This window comes from Neofelis nebulosa, chromosome 15 (assembly GCF_028018385.1).
Source record: "Neofelis nebulosa isolate mNeoNeb1 chromosome 15, mNeoNeb1.pri, whole genome shotgun sequence".
Lineage (NCBI taxonomy): Eukaryota > Metazoa > Chordata > Mammalia > Carnivora > Felidae > Neofelis > Neofelis nebulosa.
The window spans coordinates 75,220,616-75,244,476 of NC_080796.1; the positions used below are offsets into that span (position 1 = coordinate 75,220,616).

Here is a 23,861-nt window from a genome sequence, read left to right on the forward strand (position 1 = left end):
CGGAGCCTGGAGCCTGTTTCCGATTCTGTGTCTCCCTCTCTCTCTGCCCCTCCCCCGTTCATGCTCTGTCTCTCTCTGTCCAAAAATAAATAAAAAAAAAAAAAAAAAAAAAAAAAAACGTTGGAAAAAAAAATAGTTAAGTTTTCATCCGCCCGGGTGGGTTTGGTAGGCTTTGCCCAGTAAGGGACATGGTCCAGGCACACAGGAGGCCCCCCTTCCTGGGAACAGTATTTCTGCAGAACCCCGCCCCCCCACCCCCCACCCCGCCACAGGAGACCAGGCATCAAAGCAAGAGCACCAACATGAGGACAGGCCTTGCGGCAAGCGTGGGCCCGAGGGACCAGGGCCTGAACTGTGACAGGCCACGGGTGGAATGCTCTGGGGTTTAAATATTTTCTTTCCAGCCCATCATTTTTCCGTTGAGAAGTTAAAAACACTACGGAAACAGTTTACACAAAGATACGGAGCCTAACCTGAACCAGGAGTAGGATAAGGGGACAGAGAAGGTGACCACGCTTCTGCTCAGGAGGGAATGTCCAGCAGGACAGTGCTGTCCCCAGGAGGGCAGGAAACACACAGCAGCAGCCCTGGAGGGGACACCAGAGCATGTTCACCATCCCCTTGTGCAGAGGAACCAGAGCCCAGAGAGGGAAAGCAGCTAGTCCAAGATCACACAGCCAGTCAGCCCGAGATCAGCCTGGGGAAGACGGGGAGGAGCCAGTGCCTAGCGGAGCACATACAGCTGCACAGCGGGTGACCCGGCCGAGCACAGGGCACCGGGCACTGAGAGCTAAAACCAGGAGTCGGGGCAGCCCTGTCGGGACATACAGCTGACCACAGACGGTCACTCGATCCAGGGCTTCCCAAGCCCAGCCACGTTCCCTTCCTGCGTGGCTCTTTAGATCCCATCCTTGGTCCGTGGCCTCAGAACCTCGGGGCTGGGACCCAGATATCAGGGGTTTTAAAGGCTCTACAGGCGCGCCCGGGTGGCTCGGGCGGTGAAGCACCCGACTCTTGGCTTCGACTCGGGTCGTGACCTCAGGGTCCCGAGTTCAAGCCCCTCATCAGGCTCTGTGCTGACAGCACGGAGCCCTCTCGGGATTGTCTCTCTCCCTCTCTCTCTGCCCCTTCCCAGCTCGTTTTCTCTTTCTCTCTCTCTCTCTCAAAATAAATAAACATTATTAACAAAATACCTTAAAATTAAGTCTCACATAACGAGACTTTTTAAAAGTCTTAGGTGACCTTGATGACCATGGGGCCCTGATTCAGGCCATTCTGTCCCCAGGGAGAGAAGGTAAAGTCTTTTGCATTGTTCTGAATAAAAACCATTTCCACTTTACAGACGGACACACCGGGGCTCAAGGGCAGTCAGGCCAAGACCGCCAGGAAAGTACCACGAACGTTGCCGGGACCAGCCTTTGTGGACGGCCACGACGCACCAGCCCCGAGGGGTCCAGGCGCCTGCAGTTGTGTCCCGTTTTACACTCAGCGTCCCCAGGAGGCAGGCACCGTGAGCTCAGGTTTACAAAGACACTGAGGCTCAGAGAGACGTCGCCCACGTCAGGGAGCGCATTGTGCTTTCCTGTTTAGGCAAAAGCATTTCTGTTTCCTAACGTCTCCCCCTGGCCGGCGAGTTGGGCGAGAGAAGGAACACACACCCGTGTCCCCGTGTCCCCCGTGTCCCCGCAGCTCCGTATCCCCGTGTCCCTCGTGTCCCCGCGGCCCCGGACGTGGCCGTGGCGGTAACGAGAGCCTGCATTTACGGAGCACCTACCGCGTGCCAGACTCCTACTTCACATGACTTCACAAGTCCAGGCTTCAGGACAGCACTCGGTCACTCTGTCACAGTCCCGTCACTCACCCCCATTCTACAGACGGGGAAACAGCCACAGGGACGTCCAACAACTTGCCCAGTTTTGTAAGAAGTGAGTGACCCATCTTTCTGGCTCTAAGAACGCACTTTTTTTCTTTATTTTAAAACCATCTCTAGATTGAACATTCCTCAGATTCAGAGACTGTATCTTGCTCATCTCTGTGAACCTAGTATTCAACACATTTTTTCTCAAGAAGCGTGTAGTTAGTAAAATTTCGATTACGGAGAAGCACTTGGGAAGAAGACTACTTGAAACATGAAGCGTGTTGCCACTGCGGGTTTTCCTCGTGTGACGATTTCCGAGACGACAGGAGGCCCTTTCCCACTCCTCACAACATTAGAGAACTAACAGAGACCACACGTGAGTTTCGGGCGTTTTTTTCACACGAGTTCTTAAAACAAGAAACTTCTTTCCGTGAACTTGAGGGTTGGTCTGAGTCTGTCTGCTCGGGTTTCGGGACAGAGAAGTCCAGGATAACCTCTCTTAGACACCGTCTCCTCATTTCTGAGCAAGGCGGACAGCTTCCTCCGGGACAGATCACCTGAGATCACATGCGCGGAAAGTACCCCAGCCTGGTGCACGGTATTTGTTTTAAAACGGACCTGGGGCGCCTGGGGGGCTCAGTCAGTTGAGTATCCAACTTCAGCTCAGGTCATGATCTCACAGTCTGTGGGTTCGAGCCCCGCGTCGGGCTCTGTGCTGACGGCTCGGAGCCTGGAGCCCGCTTCGGATTCTGCGTCTCCTTCTCTCTCTGCCCCTCCCCCGCTCACACACTCTCTCTCAAAAATGAATAAACATTAAAATAAATAAATAAATAGATAGATAGATAAATAAATAAATAAAAACTGACCTCGAAATTGGGAACAAAGAACGTAACAAGTCCTGGGGGCGGGGGTTGCCTGGCTGGCTCAGTGGGTTAAGCGTCCAACTCTTGATTTCAGCTCAGATCACGATCTCTCAGTTCGTGAGTTCGAGCCCCACATCAGGCTGTGTGCTGGCAGCTCAGAGCCTGCTTGGGATTCTCTCTCTCCGTCCCTCCCGTGCACTCTCTCAAAATAAATAAAGAAACTTTGTAAAAATTTTTTACAAAATCATAACAAGTCCTGGGGATGTGACGCACAGTGCAGCGACCACAGTGAACAGTGCCCACATTGCTTATTTGAAAGTTGCCGAGACTGGATCTTAGAAGTTCCCATCACAAGAAACAGACTGTCTGTAATTATGTATGATGACGGACAGACGGTGTGATCGTCATTCAGCAACATATACAAATACCAAGTCATTAAGTTGGACATCTGAAACTAATACGACATGATATGTCAATTATATCTCAATAAAACCGGGGAGGTGCAGAGAACATACATTTTTTTCTAAGAAAATATTTTTAAATTGCATATTATGACCAGTTAAGGGCAGGGCTCAGGGGTAGGAGCACAGAGAGCGAAACAAGTGGGCCAAGAATAAAAAGCGGAAAAAGAAAAAAGGAGGCCGAGGTTGCAGAGAGGTGAGGGGACAGGGACAGGGGGACGAACCACAGAGCCAGACGCCCGCAGGAAGGGGGCCAGGGGACAGCTGTCTGCAGGGCCACCCACTCTGGGCTCAGTCCCTGCTTCCCACCTGCCTACACAGGCCACAAACCACGAACCAGAAAGTCAATCACTGCTCCTCCCGTGGTGCAAACACCAAAGCCCTCACGGAGGCGCTGACAGTCCCCCGCGGCCGGGCCCCAAGCACCCCTGGGTGGTCTGCAGAGAGCCCCCTAGTCTGAGGCCACAGGAGAAAACCTCGGGGGAGCAGCTTGGCTGCCGAAGCGTCTCACCCCTTCTTTATGACACGATGGAAAATGGCAATATGGCAACAGCTACATTTTACTTAACCATTCACATCCTTACTGAGCAAAATTAAAAGTTGGCAACCACAGGGCGCCTGGGTGGCTCAGCCCGTTGAGCGTCCGACTTCGGCTCGACTTCGGCTCAAGTCATGATCTCGCGGTCCGGGAGTTCAAGCCCCGCATCAGGCTCTGTGCTGACGGCTCAGAGCCCCGAGCCTGTTTCGGATTCTGTGTCTCCCCCTCTCTCTGCCCCTCCCCTGCTCACACTCTGTCTCTGTCTCTGTCTCTCTCAAAAATGAATGAACCTCTAAAAGTTGGCAACCTTATATGGCCCTAAAGCTCTCTTCAGAAATGTCACAGCCGGTGGAGGCCCAGCGCGCAGGAGTGAGTGCACCGGGCAGCGTGCAGGCAGGGCTCACCGGTGCGCCCCCCCACCCCCCGGGTGGTGGGACACACGTGTGCAGGTGCCTGGGGCCGCTGGACCGGGGAGGTGAGTGAGCGGCCAGGCGTGGGGGTCAGCTGGCGGCCGCCCTGGGAGGCCCCTCGGGGCACAGCCTCTGCAGAAACCTGTGCCCGACGGGCTCCCGAACCCCGGCCGCTCCCACCTGGGCTCGGGGAGGCCCCCAGCTCCGGCCTCGGGACACCCCAAGGGCTCCTGTGCCCGCCAGCCCCAGCACCCGCCCGGGGCCAGGCCGCACGCGGTGAGCATGCGGGGGGAGCGGGTCCGAAGGGCTGCCCAGGCCCCCGCCCCGCGCTCGCTCTGCAAAGGGGCTCGCTCGATGCCACCCTGTCGGGGCCGCGGGAGGAGGGGCCTGGAGGGCGGCCTCCCGCTCGAGAGGGGCTGACCGCCGCCCGCGAGAGTTGTCAGGGGACACTTGGCCTCCCGGAGCAGCTCGGGGGGGCGGGGGGGATCCAAGCCGCACGGGCCCTCTCCGCCCCGCACCAGCCCCCCCTGCCTGGAACAGGCCTTCCGGCACCTGCCTCATCCCAAGCCACCTTGTGCAGGTGCTGGACCTTCTGCTCGCTGCACGGCCGGCCTGCTGTCCCCTTCTCTGTGGGGACAGTCCCACACACCCTCCGGGACACGACACAACCCCTCCCCTCACCCCCGTGAAGCTTCCCCGGCTCTGTCTGGGCCGCGGCCCCACAACGCCCCGTGTGCGGAAGGACGTCTCCTCTCCGGCCTCGTGCAGACTTTCACCAGGGCTCTCGGTCCCGGCCGGCCTGGCGGCCGCACAAGAGAGCCACCGGACCTCCAGGCTCCGACACGCCGGGACAGGAGACAGTACGTGCCCGGCCATGAGCAGACAGGCAGAGCGACACTGGGCGTGCTCATCGACACCCGCCTGCCCTGCGGGACCCGGGCACAGAGCACCGAGCAGGGCAGCCGGGACCCACGCGCACAGAGGACACGCCGGGTGCACGCGTTGGCTCCCCGACCCACACGGGTGTGACGGCACCGGAAGCCGGGACAGACTGGCAGAAAGTACGTCACCAGGAGCGTTTCCTTTGGAAAACAGGCTGCAGCTCGTTTTACAGACGACTCCCCGAAGGGAACGAGACGCACCACAGCGTCCCCACTTTCCACACGGGCCGGCCGAGGCTCTGACGGGTCACCAGCCCTGACTCCGCACTCCGCCGTGCTCCCCACGACCCCCGCGTCCCCCAGAGGTCAGCGCCCCCAGGCCGAGGCCAGGGGGCAGGCGCGGCCTGCACGCGGGGGTCCTGCGCTTGGGGAGCGCCCTGATGCCAGGGCACAGACAAGCCCAACAGCCCTGGGACTGTGCTGGCTGTGGGGCGCTAACCCTCACGCCCACGGCACTCCCTGGTGTCCAGCCCAAACCCCCTGGCTCTGCCCTCCACAGCGGGGGAACAGCTGGCTGTCTCTCGGCGTCTTTACCGCTGGGGCTCTGGAGACCCCCCGAAACCACACACGCACAGGACGGGGTCTCCGCGCTTCCGAGGCTGATGCGAGAAGCAGCCTGGTGCGGTGTGTGAGCCCCACACTCGCTCCAGCCACAGGAACGACAGCGAAAACGTCAGAGGCTGTCCTCGGGGCTGGCGCTGCCTCTGTGGGGACGGGGTCAGTCATTTAAAGAGGGACATCCGCAAGTGAGACCCGGTGCAGGAAAAGGCAGCCAGACGGGGAGCCCCGCGGGTCGGGCCGGCTGCACCACAGCCTGGAAAGAGAAAGGCAGGCGGATGCGGGGCCGGAGGCCCACAGAGCAGACCAGCCGACGTGCTCAGGTTACCCCGGGGGGCAGTGCTGGGTTGACACGAGGAAGAACTTTCTTCTTGAACAGACACTCCTCCAAAGAAGATGCACCCGTGGCCAGAAGCACACAGAAAGTTGCTCAACACCACTAATCATTACGGAAAAGCAAATCAAAACCACAGTACTGCCTCACGGCCAGTGGGACGGCGAGTCTCAAAACAAACAAACAAACAAAACCAGAAAATAACAAGTATCATGAGGATGTGAAGAAACTGGAACCCTGTTCGTTGCTGATAAGAACGGAAAACGGTGCGGGGGCGCCTGGGTGGCTCAGGTGAGCAGTTCAGCGTCTGACTCTTGATTTCGGCTCAGGCCACGATCTCACGGTTTGTGGGTTCGAGCCCCGTGTTGGGCTCTGCACTGACAGTGTGGAGCCTGCGTGGGATTCTCTCTCTCCCCGTCTGTCCCTCCCCTGCTTGCACCTGCACACACGCTCTCTCTCAAAATAAACTTAAAGAAAGAAGAATGCTGGGGCGCCTGGGTGGCTTGGTCGGTTAAGCGTCCGACTTCGGCTCAGGTCATGATCTCGAAGTCCGTGAGTTCGAGCCCCGCGTCGGGCTCTGTGCTGACCGCTCAGAGCCTGGAGCCTGTTTCCGATTCTGTGTCTCCCTCTCTCTCTGCCCCTCCCCTGTTCATGCTCTGTCTCTCTCTGTCTCAAAAATAAATAAACGTTAAAAAAAAAAAAGAGAGAAGAATGTAAAATGGTGCAGCCACTGTGGAAAACAGTCCGATAGTTCCTCAAAGAATTAAAAATAGAGCTACTATGTGATTCAGCAATTCCACTTCTGGGTCTGTACTCAACAGAACGGGAAGCAGGGGACCCAACAGATACATACACATCGTGTTCACAGCAGCATTTTTCACAACAGAGATAAGGTGGAAGGAACCCAGGGGCCCGACCACAGAGGAGCAGTTATGCAAGACGTGGTGTCTTCATACGATGGAATATTATTCAGCCTCAAACAGGAAGGAGATTCTGACACGTGTTACACAGATGAACTCGACGCTACGGCAACAGGCCAGTCACGGGGACAGACGCGGGGTGTCCACTTATATGAGGCCCGGCAGCAGCGAAACGCATAGAGACGACGGCGACACCAGGGGCGGGGGCGGGGGCGCTGTTTAACGGGGACAGAGTTTCAGTTTCGCAGGATGAAGAGTTCTGGGACATGGATGGCGTGACAGCCGCACAGCGGTGTGGACGTGGGGACGTACTTTCATTTTAATACACTTACAAACGGTTACCGTGTAAATTTTAAGTTATGTGTACAAATTGCACCACGATTAAACATTTCTAAAGAGAAAGAACTTTCCAACGAAGCAATTTCTTGGAGCCGTTTGCGACCATCTGGATCCAGGGGTTGAGCGAAGAGGTGTGCGCCCAAAGCATTTCCCGCACACGAGGCTGTGCACAGCTCTCTCCCCTCGCAAAGGCTCCGGGGCCCCGGTCAGGTTCAGCACTCAGAAGAGGAGCGTGTTTGGGCTCCAAGTGTGTACAAATCGAACCATGGACAGGTCACCACAATCTAGCCTGAGGGATGTCCCCATGGATTTAAACGGTCCCCCTAAGTAAGAGAGAGGACTCAGGCCTCCCTCCCCACCCAAGTCCTTGCGGGAAATAGGCTTTGGGAAGAGGGTCCGGCAGAAACCTGCCTGCTGCCCCTGACGGACGGGTGACGGGAAAAGGGCCGGCCAAGATCTGAGCCTGCACCGGACGTTAAGCGCATCCAACTAGGAAGAGCCCACGGCAACTCGTCCGGCTCCCCCGGGACACGAAAGGCACGGGCCTCATGTGGCAAAGCAGGGGGGAAGGGGGAACGCCGCGTCTCTTCCGGGGGAGGAACACCAACCTCTGTGTGCGAGCCTTCCCCCCGGGGCTGCAGTGCGAGGACGTGCCAGCCAGGTGGGGCTGGGCAATCGTTTTTTTCCCCTCATTTCTACCTTTTCCTCTTTATCCACATGTCTTCCCTTTTTTGTTTTACTTGCCTGGCATTGAAGAACAACTCATTTGTTTCGATTGTGCTTCTGGGGTAACGAGAGCTCAGCCTGAAGCCCGTGTGGAAGCCGTTCTATAATGGAAACGGTGCAAACGATGGAGTGGGCTGCTGCAGTGGGTCGTGAGCTCTCCACCTCTGGAAGTATTCGACCAGAGGCTGGACGGCCTCTCCACGCACTGCGATCTGAGAAGTTCCTGCGCTGGCTCTGGGTCTGCTGAATCCTAACCGTTCACAGCAAGGAATCAAGATGTCTCAAGACATCTCAAATCGTTTCCTCAGGAAAAAGGCAAGGCAGCTGTGTTGGCCTGCTGCTCGGAGTTCGGGAGGCACCAGCAGAACGAGGAGCATCAGGCCAAGCAGCTTCCTCTGCAAAAGCAGGACCGGAGATGGCAAGTGGGGGACAAGGGCCACTGTTCCCAGAAGCCTGGTTTGCTTCTTCGCCGTGAGAGCGTACTAACTTGATGAAAATTTCGGAAGTGAAGACAAGACACTGGGGGCACCTGGGTGGCCCAGTGGTTGAGCGTCCAACTCTTGATCTCGGCTCAGGTCGTGATCCCAGTGTCATGAGTTCCAGCCCCACGTCCTGCTCTGTACTGATATGTGGAGCCTGCTTCCGAGTCTGCGTCTCCCTCTCTCTGCTTCTCCCCGACTCTCTCTCTCTCTCTCTCTCTCAAAAGAAATAAACACTTAAAAAAACATTAACCATGCAGTTACCACACGATACGTTTCCAAAAGTATTTAATGTGAGAATGCTCACAGTATTCTCCCCCCCACTCACACACATATTTAAGGAAAGGAAAGAAACCTATGAAAATGTTCTCTCTCACTGGTTTTTTCTAGGTGGCAAAAATACTGATGATAATTTTTCTCATATTTTTGCAGAATTTTTCATGTTCTATCACAACCACAGTAATTTCAATCACTCCCCAAAGGCAATTATTTTTACCTGTAACATCTTTTTTTTTAATGTTTGTTTATTTTTTTTTAACGTTTATTTATTTTTGAGAGAGAGGGAGACAGAGCATGAATGGGGAGGGTCCGAGAGAGGGAGGCACAGAATCTGAAACAGGCTCCAGGCTCTGGGCTGTCAGCACAGAGCCCGACGCGGGGCTCAAACCCACAAACTGTGAGATCATAACCTGAGCCGAAGTGGGACACTTAACCGACTGAGCCACCCAGGTGCCCCCTAATGTTGGTTTATTTTTAAGAGGGAGGGAGAGAGACAAAGCATGAGCTGGGGAGGGGCGGAGAGAGAGGGAGGCACAGAATCTGAAATGGGCTCCAGGCTCTGAGCGGTCAGCACAGAGCCCGACGCGGGGCTCGAACCCACGGACCGCGAGATCACGACCTGAGCTGAAGTCGGTCGCTCAACTGACTGAACCACCCAGGCACCCCTGCCTTTAACATCTTTTTAAAAATAGGAAATATTAGTAACTGTGGTTCACTAAATACAGCTACAGATTCTCTGAGGCGCCCCAGCTGTGGAGCGATCCCCCCCGTCCCCCGGCACCGCTCGCGTCCCAGTGGCCGCAGGACAGCAGCACGCGTCGCCAGGGACCCACAGGCAGCACAGGAGAGGCCAGGCTGGCCTCTCTCCAAAGTGGCTGCTGTTTCAGCACTGGTTTGGGGCTGACTTTGCTAAGACCGGGGTACCCGCCCAAACCCCACTCGGTACCTGTCCACGGGGCACCCGCGGCCTCCGGGCTCCACGCGCTCCAGGAGCCGTGCCCAAACTCCTCCCGGGCCCGGACCTGCACCCTGTGCCTCGCGCCTCTCCAGGCGTCGTGGATGATGCAGTGATGCTGGAGCTCCTTGACCTGGGGTGGGGGGAGGGGGCTCGGGTCGGCGGCTCCCCGGGGACAGCGTGCCCTCGGCGCCCCGTGCCCCAGCTGCACCGTCTCAGGCCCCGTGAGCAACTTGGCCGCACCGTCACCCCTGCGGCCCAGAGTGGGCCGGGCCCCCCGCCCCTGCAGGCGGAAGCTGTATGTCGTGCCCACAGAAGCCCGCCTGTCACACCCGCGGCACACCTGCCTCCCCGGGTCACACTCATCCTCCCACACAGAGCCTCGAAGAGGAGGGCCCCGTGCCGTCATTCCTGCCTGACAGACGGGACGACGGAGGCTCAGAACGGTTCAGGGACTCACCCACAGCCACTCGGGCGGCGACTCACAAAGCAGGACCCGGAGCCGCATTATTCTTTCCAGAACCTTCCCACTGCCCCCGAGGACCCAGCGCCCTTCTCCGTCCAGAAGTCGAAGGAGAACTTACCATCCACGTTGTGAACGTCTTCGACCGCTCGGCCCGGTATCGGAGCTCAAACTGCAGCCTGTAGAAGTAGGAGTTCCAGGACGGGGGGTCCCGCCAGGTGACCCTGAGCCAGCGGGGGTTTCCGGGCACAGCAGTGACGGTGACATTGACAGGCGGGTCAGGCTGCACTGTGGGGAAAGAGCAGGCACGCTCGAGCCGAGCCGGGGAACGGGCAGGACCCCAGCCCAGCCCCCTCTCCCTCCCCCCTCCCCCAACCCCCTTCCCCTCTGGCAAGTAAGGGCCCAGAGGCACCAGCCCAGCAGACCCCACAGCCAGCCCCTCCCTGCCCCCCACGAAGTCTCGAGGGGCCCTCGGTCAGAGGGGACAGAGGCAGCTGAGGGCGGGGGTCCCGAAGAGCCTACTCACGGATTCCGTAGCCCTCAAACGTTTGGGGATGGCTGGACTTGCTCCCAGCAGCGTTGCTGACGCACAGGGACACCACGTACAAGGAGTTGTCCCCCTCGGGGACTGCCAGCTGGCAGGAGAAGGTCTGCGGCCCCGGAAAGTACTGGCACGGCTCCTCCGAGTCTCCCATGGGGCTGGTCCCGCTGCACACAGGACACGCAGCCTCACCACCAGCTCCTGCCCCTTCTGGGAGGGGGGTGGGCAGCCGGGCACACCGCCTCCTGCAGGCCGAGTGCTCTTGACCCTTCCCCCCCCTCCCCCTCCCCTCAGGGGACGAGGACAGCCTTCGCGGTCAGGTCAGCGCGGGGATCAAGGCCAGGCCCGATCACCATCACCATCACCATCACGAGGAGGGAGAGAGTTTCTGGCAGGCTGACGAAATATTCACATATTCGAGGTGAGTCAGAACGGGGCCTACCTGGCTCGGAGGCCTGAGACTTCCCCACTTATGACATGTGTGGGCATGCAAGGCCCCAGCAGCCACTCGCCCTGCCTCAGGGGGACAGATCACTGCTGATTCAGGTTTAGACCCCGGGCCCAGGGCAAATTCTCTCCTTCTGGGAAACCTGCTCCTGCGTTCCCAGTGGGAGTCATCGCCTCTTTCCCTCCAACACCATCCTACCTCCATCCGGGGTGGGGGTGGGGGGGGTGGGGGGGGTGGGGCTCTAGTAAGCGCCTAGCCCAAGGCTCTTGCTGACCTCACCCAGGGCTCGAGGGAAGGACCGGGGAGACAGAACAGGGGGTGAGGGTGTCCCCACGTGCACGTGCCTCTTCCCAGGGGCCCATGTGATCCCCCCAGGCGCAGGGCCCTGTGGCGGCTCCCCCCAACCTCGGTCAATTCAGGAGGGGGCCCAGGTGCCAGCAGCTGCTGGAGGGAAGCATGAGCCCCCACACAAAGTCCGGCAGCTCAAGCGTCACCTGGGTCAGCCCTCTGCCCAGAGCAGGCTGCACACAAACACCTGCCAGGCCCCAAACTGTCACCCGAACGACCCGGCTGTAGGTTCCAGATGGTCCCGATTCTCCCCATGGGCGGCGGTGCCTCTGCAGACAGGCATCTACACAGCTCTACGTGGAGCCCGAAGCATTAATATTAGCACGCGACACTCTGCAGACAGACCCGGCAGAGACCGGTCCCCCAGTGCAGTCACTGCTTGGGTTTCCTGACACTCTGAAAACTCAGCTCAGACTCCCTTGCAAACGCCCGGAGCAAGGGCTGAGGCTCTGGGACCGAGAGGGACTAACCACAGGGCCGTCTTCCACCTCCTGCCCCAGCCCCGCTCCCCCAGGCCCCAGCCTGCTCCTCTCCAGGCCTTTCTAGTGGAAGGAGCCTGATAAAGGCTCCCAGTCAAGGCGGATAAGGAGCCGGAGCCGATAAGGAGCTCTCCTGGCATTGGGACATCTCTCCCTGGGGGCAACGCCCAAGATCTGGCATTTTGAATAAAACCAGACAGGCTGGGATGTGATTCCTAGGAGAGCAACTACCAGCAAGATGGCCTCAAACAAGTTAATCAGTCTCTCAACTCAGCTCCTCCGTCTGCTAAACAAGGAAAATGACCCCCGCTGGTGGCGTGGCTGGAAGCGCAGCCCTGCCCCGCCCCCGGCCAGTCCCCCGCTCCCTCCTCCCCACCCAAAGGATGACTTTGCATTGACGACATCGATGTCTGGGAACTGCTGGCCGCCAGTGCCCCCCGTGGGGCCGCTGTGGGGCGGGGGGGGGCGCAATGAGGATGCAGACACACACCCCGACCCAGATACTCACAACTTCCTCACCAGAAGCGTGGCCCTGGTCGTCCCAGAGGGGGGGCTCCGAGGACCCCACTCACAGGCCACCTTGCTGAGGGGGCTCTTCCGGAAGCAGGTGATCTGGGGCTCCTCGGGAGGGGCTGGAGGGAAAGGGTGGCCAGTGTGAGGGGGGCAGGGCCCTGAGGCCAAACAGCCCCCCCCATACACTCACTCATTCAATCTCTGCAACAACTCCAAGCAAGTAAAAAATTAACCACATTTGGGGCGCCCGGGTGGCTCAGTCGGGTGAAGTGTCTGACATCAGCTCAGGTTATGACCTTGGATCTCGCCGTTTGTGACTTCGAGCCCCGCGTCGGGCTCTGTGCTGACAGCTCAGAGCCTGGAGCCTGATTCGGATTCTGTGTCTCCCTCTCTCTCTGCTTCTCCCTCGCTCATTCTCTCTCTCTCTCTCTCCCAAAAATAAATAAATATTAAAAAAAAAAATTAAAAAGGGGCGCCTGAGTGGCTCAGTTGGTTGAGCGTCTGACTTCAGCTCAGGTCATGATCTCACGGTTTGTGGGTTCGAGCCCCACGTCGGGCTCTGTGCTGACAGCCTGGAGCCTGGAGCCTGCTTTGGATTCTGTCTCTCTCTCTCTCTCTCTCTCTCAAATAAATAAAAAACATTTAAAAATTTTTAAAAATTAACCACATTTGCCAGCGAGGACACCGAGGGGACAGAGGTTAAGCCGTGAAGGAGGAGCACTCCAGGCCTCCGGCTGTCAACCAGGTCTCGGCCTCGGGCAGCAGGGTGGGGTCCCTGTCAGCCACGCGCCCCCACCCACGAGGAGCCTCCTCCAGTCTCACTGCTGGCAGATGTCAGTGGGTCTTCCCCTGTAGGTGTCGGGCCAAAGAAATAACAGCAGTTGAAAGGGACAGCTGGGGCGCTCTGAGCACACAACTGACCTTCCACCAGCAAAGGCACAGTTCCAGCCAGGTGGCCGTCGCGGTAACAGGAGTAGTTTCCAGAGTCGCTGAGCTGCACCGACCTCAGAAGAAGCCTCCCTCCCACATCAGCACCGCGTTCCTGCTGTGAGCCTGGGACCCGATTCCTCAGCAGCCAGTGAACCGTGGCACTGTCTCCAGTCTCCTCGCCCGGGCAGGTCAGGGTCACGTTGGCCCCGGGCCAGGCGGTCACCACATCACTCAGCACCTCTGGGCACATAGAGGACACCCCGTAAGCCCACAGCAACCAGGAAGGACTCTGCTTCTGACTCGAGAAGCCACAGGAGTCAGAACTGCCCACCTGTTGAGACCGCCCGCCGGCCGGCCCCCCGGGCCACAGCTACCTCGGCCCAATTAGGGCAACGGCCTCCCGGCCCCCCACCCCCGAAGCCGCCCCGGCCCCCAACTCCTTCGATTAGAAAACCCATCGAGGCTTGGTGTTGTCCCCGCGTGAGTCCCCAGCGTGAGGCGCACAGGGACTTCTGCCTCCTGGTCCCCCACCCCCCCACTCCCCACGCGACTTCCTGTGTCAGGTCTCAGCCTGACTATCCCCTCCCTGAGGCCATCCCTCAGCCCCCAGCTGGACTAGGCCCCCCGGCTGCTGTCTCCCTCACGCTATCTCCCATCCCACACTGAGGGCAGCGGGTCCTTTCCAGGGTTTTCTATGTCGCAGCGTGGCTCTCGACTTTCTCACGTGCAGCGCTGGGTCATTTGCCCAAGACTCCCCCCGAGAGGTACTCGGACGTGTCACACGTGTCCTTTTGCTTCAGGACTGAACACACAGTCCAGTGTGTTTAAGCCGAAGGTCCCCTGATGGGCATGTCCGGTCCACATGATGACTTGCACGTGCGCCCGAATGAGGTTATGCTTAGAAGACAGACCCACCCAACACTTTTTTTTTTTAAGACTTACTTCATTTGTAAGTAATCTCTACACCAAAGTGGGGCTTGAACTCATGGCCCTGAGATCAAGGGTCACATGCTCCAACCAGGCAGCCAAGTTCATTTTTTTATTTTTAAGATTTTCTTTTTGCCACTCCACACTTTTGATCACCACATCCAGTTCTACTTTTCCGTTTTCCACCGACAACGCGGCTCTAGGGATAAAACTTCACACGGACGTCAAGCTCACGCACAAATCGCCAGCACCGTGGGAAGGAGGACGAGACCCTGCCACGCGGACTGCCTGCTGGTGTGCGTGGTGCTTACAGCACCCTACAGACGGGAGGCCGCATGCGGGTCCAGGTGGAGGTCAGGGGCTCACGCTTTCACTGGCACCTTCACAGGACACTGTCCCCATCCCCAACCATGACTGCGAGACGGTGAGCTCCCGCTAGCACTCATCAAAGAACTTGGTAGGTGCTTAGTAAACGCTTAATGTAGGGTGCCTGCGAGGCACCCTCGGGCACAGGGGCTCCGCACGGAAAGCACCCCCCCCCACCCCGTGCTGCGTTCCCACCGTGCCCCGGGAAGCCCCACGCTGGGCAGCGGGGAGCCTGGCACAACCAGGAGACGCTGTGGAGCCGGAGGGAGCCCCCTTCTGCACTTGCCGGCTCTGGGGGTCACCTCCCCCCACCCCGCCCACGGAAGCTCCTGCCGCGTGTGGGACCAGCCTGAACGACGGGCTGTTCCTTCCCCGCTCGCTCTAACAATGGCAAAGCACTGGCAAGCTCAGAGAAATAGCAAATAAATAGGCTTTTCTTCTAGTCCACAAAAACAGAGCTCTGGGAGCAGCGTGAGGGCCTCCCTCTGACAAGGAGCTTGAGTAATGGTTTTCTGAATCTTTAAAACTGAGTCACTGTTTTGTTTTTTTTTTAATGAGGGTGATTAATTATAAACCAGCTATTGGCAACTATTGCTTGTTCCAGTCCTTCTTCAAAAGATGTCTCTTCTAGGGGCACGTGGCTGGCTCAGTAGGTACAGCCTGCGACTCTTGATCTCAAGGTCGTGGGTTCAAGCCCCACGCTGGGCAGAGCCTACTGAAAAAAAACTGAGCGAGGTACATTTCTTGCAGAACCTGTGAACAGCACTGTGTTAACTGTGCTTCTGAAAGCAGTACGCACTGGACGGACAGACAGACAAGAAAGACCGACGGGAAACAAACATGCTGAAGCCAACCCAGCCCCCCACTCATCCCCACGCCTGACGAGGCTCTGAGCCGGGCCGTGGCACCGCGTGGCCGAGCGGGAGCCTCGGGGCCCCTGGCCTCCTGCCACGTCCGCCCAGCCCTCCAGAGGCTGAGACTAGAGTGATCTCCTCCCGTCTTCCTCTACTTTGGGGATTTTCTACAAGCCGCGTCACTCTCAGAATGAACGTGTACAGGTACTTAAGACAAAGAAGCTACATAGCCTGGGTCTGTCCAAGTCATTCAGCCTCAGGAGGAGGGAAGGTGGGGCAGAGAACAAGGGGACAGGGGACAGGAAAGGGTGACAGTAGGCTCCTTCAGGTGGGGGAGAGTGCATTCCCCCGCCCTCGGGCCCAGTGCTCCCTCACTGCCCTGGGGCCCTCAGCCCCGCTGGCCCCAACCCCTGGGCCACTCAAGGTCATGGTCCCTCCCCGCGTGCCTCTGTTTGTCTGCTCCCTGGAGCAGCCAGGAACCCCCCCTCCCAAAGCAAGTCTCCCTGAGAGGGAAGGGCCAAAGGAAAGAGACACAGCGGGTGAGCACAGTGCCCCCGAGAGTCCCTTCTTGTTCAGTCGCTCCCCCCGCCCCCCGCCCCCGGCGATGGGGCGCCAGGCGGAGCTGACCCTGCGCACCGACACTGAACAGGCAGCACCCCTGTAGCACCTGCCAGCTGTGTGGGGCCAGGGCCCGCCCTCCTGAAGAACTCAGGATGGTTGTGCCCGTCCTGTGCCAGGTCAGAAGTGCTCAGGGAGCACTAACAGCAAACACCTACTATGCACCAAGCCTCCTCTTTGTCCACACTGCCATCCTCGAACCCCACACAAAACCCTGCAGGGAACCTACAACGGCCTGTAATACAGGCCGCCCTGACATAAACATCAGGATGTGTGGAGGGATCCAGGGAGGGGACACTGAGTGGGGGGGGGTCTGACCAGTGGAGCCGCAGGGAGGGGCATCCCATCAGGACACAACAGCTGGAAAAGGCACCAAACAGAAAGGCCACAGGGGGCAGCAGCGGGGTCCTCAGGGGCCGAGACAGAAGCCAGGAGAGCAGGAGACTCCAGCCCCAGCCCCTGACGGGAGCCAGCCCTATCTTTCCTTCTGTGTATCCTCCAATCACCTGGAGAACAAACCAGCTGTCCCCCCCTCCCCTCCGGCTCCACCAGGACGTGCCACAGAGTCAGGGGAGGGGAGGCGGGCAGTCCAGGGCCGGGAGCTTTCTTCCTTCTTCCCACAGCTAGTGTCAGACGCACGACGGCACCCTGCTCCTCAGCTTCCTGTGAAGGAAAGGGTCCCGCAGAGGCCGCAAGACGTCACCGGGGCCCAAGATCTGAAGAGTATCCGCTCCCGAAAACAAGCTCCAACATCTCCTCCCCGAATGCCAGGCACTTGTGGGCCGACAGGGGCAGCCCGGCGTGGAGGGGACAGGAGGCCCGAGCCCATCCCCGGTCTCATCAACGATTCACAGGCCCCGGCCAAGCCCCAGTCTCTGTCTGTGAAGTCTGAAGGTCCCTCCCTACTGCCCCCACTCCTGCCTCTGGCATCTTGCCACGTGGGGTCGTCAGCTCTCGGAGGTCAGGAAGCACGTCTATTATCTGTCTCAGCTTGAAAACACACAATTGATAGATTTATTATTTAATAGTTGATGACTTTGCTTTGGACAGGGATGTAGCCGGACCCCTGTGCCCTGAGACAAATGCTTGTCTTCTCCCCGCGAAGCCCTAAGGGAGGGGGAGGAGGAGGTCCACAGCCTCCCTGCCTCCCCTTCCTCAAGAGGAAGAGAGCTGAGGCCCTATAGCCCCACGCAAGCCCACTCCCCGGGGCACTGGAGCCCCCTTGGGGGTGGGGGGCTCTACGGCACAGCTCCGGGAAGCGGGGAGGAGCCCCATTCCAGACCTAAGGTCAGGTGCCAGAAACCGAAACAGCTTTGCTGTTTTTCTACTTTTTTTTTCCCTCCTCAAGTAAACTTGCAAATGTCAATAATCAGAAAAACATGCCCACGGAGATAAATTTCTCAACTCTGTTGCAGCTCGCGGCCGCTCTTGCCAGCAAAAACAGGCTCGCTTCCCCGCCCCACTTATGCAAGCGGTGAACCGGCTCCCCAGCGCACGGCCGCGGAGGACCCAGGCTTAGTGCATGCCTGCGAATCCCACCCCTGCTTTCTGAGCAGGGACTCGGGTCTGGCTGACCAGCCGGCTGGCACCACAGGACGGACTCCAGCCTCTCCGGCTGCAGAGGCCCAGGGTCTCAGAAGGGGTCACGGAGAAACCAGGTCCCTTCTCGGCAATAAAGGCCTTGAACTGGAAGGGAGTGGCTGCTGCGAAGTCTCCAGAGGAACGTGGGTACCTGTGTCCAGAAGCGGAATTCAGTCCCGGGGAGCCCAGAAGACGTCCCCAGCGCTCTCCGTCTACCAGCTGGAACACACGTCCTGCTCTCCACGTGACAATCGTAACGCTCACCACCGATCGTGAGCTCAGCGGCTCACCCACGAGCCCGCTGCTCCTCGCGATCACCTCGCTGGGAAGGCAAAGCCCGTCCCATATCACGGCTGAGGTGACACAAGTTCAGGGAAGTTCAGGAACTTGCCCAATTCGCACAGCTATCAAGGGCAGTAGTCTGCATCGGTTCCAGGTGTCTGGCCACGCGTCTCTCTCCTCCGGGCAGGGGCCTCTCTGGGCTCCCCCCGGCTCCCCCTTCTCCGGGCTGCCTGCCAACCGTCTCTCCCCACTCTTCCCGTGCCTTTCCACCCATCACGGAGGCTGGTGGAGGGGAGCCCTGGGTGTGAGGGACCTGAGGGCAGCAGGCCCCCTCGGCAGAGCCCCCCACGGGAGTAGTGGGTCCAGGGCTCTTACAGGAGTCAGGGGCCAAGCACCCTGACTGTCCCCCGGGGCAGCAGCTTGTGAGACCCTCCACGCACACACACACGCACACACGCACACACACTCCTGCTCTCACAGGGCACCCGCTCACAGGCCTAAACTCCCCGGGATGCAGGGAGAGGCCAGCCACCTTCTCTAGCTCAGCCCCCCACCCCGTCTCTTCCCCTGCCCGCGGCCGCACCCCTCCTCTCTCGTTTGTGGTGCTGTACCTGCTTGTATTTGCCTTGTATCTGGCAGAGCCGTGTGTACCTTGGCTCCGCACGGTGACCACGCCCTGCGCGGGGAGAGGAGGCTCCTCAGGACCCACACAAAGGTGCTGCTGGATGCCTGGCCCGCGGACCAGCACCCGGACCAAGTCCTCCAGAGACAAGCCCAGGACGCTGCCCCGGCGGCCTCGGAGGAAATGTGCTGGCCCTGCCCAGGTCTGGCCCGGTCACCTCTCGGAGATTAGCACCCAATTAGAGGAAAAGATACGGAAGGGCCGCCCCTCAGGCCAACTGGGGCCAGGTGCCCACGGGCGGCAGCATGGGGGGGACTGGACCCTGCCCTCCGCCCCCCCCCAGTCGTGTCCACCCCTCGGCCGGCCCGGAGCACAGCCCGTCCTGTCTCCGAACTCGGCCGGCTCGCGGAGGGCACCACCAGGCGCCCCCAAACGCTGCCCACCGCCCTCCACTCTAGACCTGTGGAACTAGCGGTTTGAGGCGCCACAGCATGGTGGGGGGGGAGGGGGGCTGGTCGTGTCTGCTCCTCGTCTGAGGGGCAACTGCAGGGGCACGCCATCTGTGACGATTCCCCAAGCTGCAGGTTCACGCTGAGCACGCTGGTCTGTGCGTGAGGCACGGCCACGCACATTTTAATGAAGGCCCCGAGTCAGCTCCCAAGGTCCCACCGCTGCCTGAGCCCGGGCCTACAGCCCCTCCCCACGCGGGCGCGCACACGCCCCACGCGCCTGCACGCACACACACGCCTGCACGCACACGCACCCGTGAGCCACAGAGATCGGTCCAGCTTGCCCCGCGTCCCCAAGAAGGAGGCGGTTCCGAACCGGCAGCAGGCAGCCGCAAAGCCAGGAAGGACCCTGGCCCCCCAGCCCGGCCATGTGCTGAGACAGGAGGACTCGGCATCGCGAACGGCAGTGCTCCCTACACCCATCTCCAGATTCCACGTGACCCTAATAAAAATACCAAGAGGAACGTTTTGGACTGGACACACGGATTCTAGAGGTCAAGGGCAGCCAGAACGATTCTGAGGAAGTGGAGGGAGGAGATGGGAATCAGCCCACCACACCTGCAAGACACAGTTGTGAGAGCAGCAGGTACTGGCACTAACAGACTGAAGCATGGAAAAGACTAGAAATGGTTCAGAAATAACAACCCCCAACAGCTTAGTCTGCACTAACGAACTGCACACTCTAAAATGGCTAGGATGAGGGGCACCTGGGTGCCTCGGTTGGTTAAGACTCCAGCTCTTGATTTTGGCTCAGGTCATGATCTCACGGTCATGGGATGGAGCCTCACATGGGGCTCTGCACTGACAGCACAGAGTCTGCTTAGGATTCTCTCTCTCTCCCTCTCCCCGGCTCACACTCTCTCTCTCAAAATAAATAAATAAACTTGAAAAAATAAAACGGCTAAAATGATAAATTTTATGTGTACTTTTTTTTAATAATTTTAATTTTTTTTTAACGTTTATTTATTTTTGAGACAGAGAGAGACAGAGCGTGAACGGGGGAGGGAGGGAGACACAGAATCTGAAACAGGCTCCAGGCTCTGAGCTGTCAGCCCAGAGCCCGACGCGGGGCTCGAACTCACCGACCGTGAGATCGTGACCTGAGCTGAAGTCGGACGCTTAACCGACTGAGCCACCCGGGCGCCCCAAATTTTATGTGTACTTTACCACAATTTTTAAAAAGTAGTTCATGGGGCGCTGGATGGCTCAGTCGGTTGAGCGTCTGACTTCAGCTCAGCTCTTCGGCTCAGGTCATGACCTCACAGTTCCTGAGTTCGAGCACCGTGCCGGGCTCTGTGCTGACGGCTCGGAGCCTGGGGCCTGCTTCAGATTCTGTGTCTCCCTCTCTCTCTGCCCCTCCCCCACTCACACACACTCTCTCTCTCTCTCTCTCTCCAAAATAAACATTAAAAAAATTTTTTAAAGTAGGATACAAAACCTAGACATCGTAAAAGAGATTGGTAAATCTAACTACAGTAAAAATAATCTGCACGGCAAACACCATCTCCCCCCAAAAAGTCAAAAGACAAATGACAAACTGGAGAAAAATATTCATAACTCACATCATAAAGTCCTTAATATATGAAGAGCTCCCATAAACAATAAAAGACCAACAGCCCAATGAACGCGAACACACAGTTCACAGAAACAGACGAGGCAAACGTCTCTCAAACAAGAAAACACCTGTACAGTCTCACTCAGATAAAGTGAACGCGAATTAATTCCACACAGACACCATTTTCCATGGAGCAACCAGCTGAACAAGACACTTGGCAAAGGTGCAGGGGTCAGAGCCCTTCTCCCCTCGCTGCTGGGGGTAGCTTCTATCCTCTCTCCGAATTACAAACGTACACGCCCCGGGACCTGCGTTCGCCCCGGGAGGAGTCTGCCCTGCGTGTCCCCACACGCCTGCACCAGGAGGGGCGGGGCTCGTCCCCTGCAGCCCTGCAGACAGCGGCACAGCGAGGCCAGCGTAAGCAGGGGCCTGTGAGGGGGACCCAGCAGATCCACACAGTGAAACACTGCAACATTCACGAGGAAGTTCTTTGTCTGAACTCTCTCCCAGTCCACTGGGTGCGGGCTCGGGGGCCAAGCCCCAGCCCCGGCCGTCACTCACAGCCATGAGCCTCCTCTTAGCCTCTCCATAAAATGGAAACATAAGAACACCTCCTTCAATGGCCGCGTCGAGGATTACACTAGACGGCTGCGGTGAGAACCTCAGCGCTATTTTCCAGATGCACCTGATCTCTCCGGAAACGCAAGCAGTCGTAAGGGCTACACCCGCTGCCCGAGCGTCTCTCCCCTTTTCCACAGCAGAGTCCTGCTGTGGCCTCCCCTCCTCCCAGCCGGGTGCGCTCTCAGGGCCAGTGACACCCATCAAGCCCCACTTCCGGGTGAGAAGTCTCGTCCGCCTCGGCTTCAGGTGCCCTGCCCCGAGTGGGCAGCAGCAGAAGGCCCAGACCACCGGCCCCACACAGACCAGCTGCCTCTCTTCGGGAAAGCTCGCCGGTAGGGACCACGCTTGCAACGGCGTGGGAGAAAGTGACGCGAACGCCCACGAGGGAGGGGGCGCTGTGCACCCTTCAGTCAGCGAGAGGAGGCAACAGGACCCTCCCTCGGGGCCACAGCGCGCTGTGTCCGCCACACCCACGGCATGGTGTTGCTGAGTCTCTGACGAGGATGCACTTCGGGGGCGGGCGGGGGTGGAATCGGCAACACACACGATTTAGTGCAAAGAGCAGGGTTTGGAGTCTTGCCTGCCACTTCCCTGCTGTGTGAGCTCGGGCAGGCTGCTAACCTCTCTGAGCCCTATTTCCTCCCACCCACTCAAGGATACTGCTTCAGCAGCTTCTCACCTCTGTCCACTTTTGGTCTGTGCCGCATCACTCCCGTGGGCATGCAAGCGGGCAGACAGTCCGGTCATCTTTCTAGAAATCGTTTTGCTGGATCCCACTTGTCCGGCTAAGGCACACTCCATTTCTTCACCCCCTTTACAGCTAACCTCCTCAAAAGAGGAGCCTAGGCCCGCGGTGCTGTTTCCCCACTCCCGTCCGCTCGCGAATCCACTCCAGGCTTTCCGCCTCCACCCGAGTGCACTACTGTCCCTGCCGCCGCCGCCCTCACGGGGCTTCCAACTCTCCTGGCTGCCTCTGACCTCACTGCTCTCACCTCCTGGGTCCCCTCCTCTGCCAGCTTCACACGCTCGGCCGGGCCTCTCCTCTCCAGCTACACTCGCCCCGCGTGAGGCCGGCCACTCTCAAGGCTGGGTAGAACACGCGCTTTTACAGAGTCCCACATTCCCACCTCGAGCCCGGTCCTCGTTCCCAGACCGCAGGTTCCTGCGTCCCATCTCATCGACGAACGTCATCGGTTGTCTGATAGACGTCTCCATTCCAGCGCGTCCAAAACCGACCTCCGGATCTCCCCTCCAACGAAACGTGCCGTCCTACGGCCCACCCCACGTGCGCCAGGGGTCCAACCCCGGGGTCCAGCGCCTTCGGCTGCCGTGAGGGGTGGAACCGCGCGCACCTCTCTGTGTAACCGTTACTGTAACACATTCGGAGGAGAGACCGAAGGATGCTTCTCAGGAAGGGCACTTGGGAGCTGGAGGGAAACCGAGAGCAGGTGCGGGGGAGGCAGCCTGGATGCAGGGCCTCGGGGCCCCAGAGCAGAGCCAGCAGAGGGCAGCTGAGAGCGGGGGGCCTGCTAGGGGCAGAGACGTCAAGCCTGGACCCGGCACCACCTGGCACCACCTGGCCCTGCCCGGGGCTGCAGAGCTCTCTGGATCTCGAGCCCAGAGAGGAAAGCACACAGGTTAATCATCCACAGGAAGCTCCTGGGGCTTGGCCGGGGCGGGGGTGGGGGGTGGGGGGGTGGGGGGGTGGAGGGGGGGCTGAGAGCTAAAAGCCTTCCTCCATCACTCCAGGCCTCCAGGTTCTCTTCTAAAGACTCCTGCCACGATGGCAGTTAATGATGCGACATTTAGCACTTCCTGTCCAGCTAGTGTCCCCAGGGAGCCCTCTGCTCCAGGCCCTCAGGATCAGAGAGCATCACAGCGCTAAAGAGGACGGACTTTCCCTGCCAAACTGGTGTCTAAGGGATCCCTGAATGCTTTCGTATTCCCTTCAGGCCCTCATCAAATATCTTCTCTGTGAGAACTTCCCTGGCCTTTCCTCAGAAAGGTCCACGCTATAGGCCCCTATATCTACACACAGTTCCAACCCCCTCTTACTCTTCCTCCTTGGCCCTAGTAACCATCATATTATGTATTAAGCTCACATCTCCATAGGATGAAGCCCCAGTGAGCCAGGATTTTTGTCTGTTTTGCTCATTTTAGCATCCACAATTCTGAGAGCAGCATCTGGAACAGACGAGGAGCTCAAAACACTTTTTTCAAGGGGCGCCTGGGGGGGCTCAGTCGGCTGAGCATCTGACTCCTGGTTTTGTTCAGCTCAGGTCGTGATCTCACGGTTCATGAGATCAGCCCCACGTCGGGCTCTGCGCCGACAGTTCAGAGCCTGCTTGGGATTCTCCCTCTCTCTCTCTCTCCCTCTGCCCCTCCCCTGCTCTCAAAATAAGTAAACATTTTTTAAAAGCTTTAAAAATACTTTTCTCAAATGTGTGGATTATTAGCTATATATTCTTCAGCACTTGCTCTGCACGATGGACTGTGCTATACACTCTGCATAGTATCTTCTTTCCTCTTTAGCTGGTACAATT

The 23,861-nt window shown here is 58.6% G+C and overlaps 1 protein-coding gene across 5 annotated transcripts in view; it reads right to left on the minus strand.

Moving 5' to 3' along the window:
* Positions 1-23,861, minus strand: part of IL6R (interleukin 6 receptor) — a 51,966-nt gene that overhangs the window by 24,150 nt on the left and 3,955 nt on the right. For 4 of the 5 annotated variants that reach the window (XR_009254520.1, XR_009254521.1, XM_058702153.1 and 1 more), the window contains exons 2-7: positions 22,446-22,688; positions 13,375-13,623; positions 12,449-12,572; positions 10,651-10,832; positions 10,246-10,412; positions 9,653-9,794 (exon numbers count right to left, since the gene is read on the minus strand). Coding sequence is in view for 3 of the 5 variants with exons in the window: in XM_058702153.1 (XP_058558136.1) it covers positions 9,653-9,794; positions 10,246-10,412; positions 10,651-10,832; positions 12,449-12,572; positions 13,375-13,623; positions 22,446-22,533 (952 nt within the window). In the remaining 2 variants the exon portion in view is untranslated. The remainder of the gene's footprint in view (positions 1-9,652; positions 9,795-10,245; positions 10,413-10,650; positions 10,833-12,448; positions 12,573-13,374; positions 13,624-22,445; positions 22,689-23,861) is intronic. The other variant, XM_058702152.1, reaches the window with a different exon arrangement.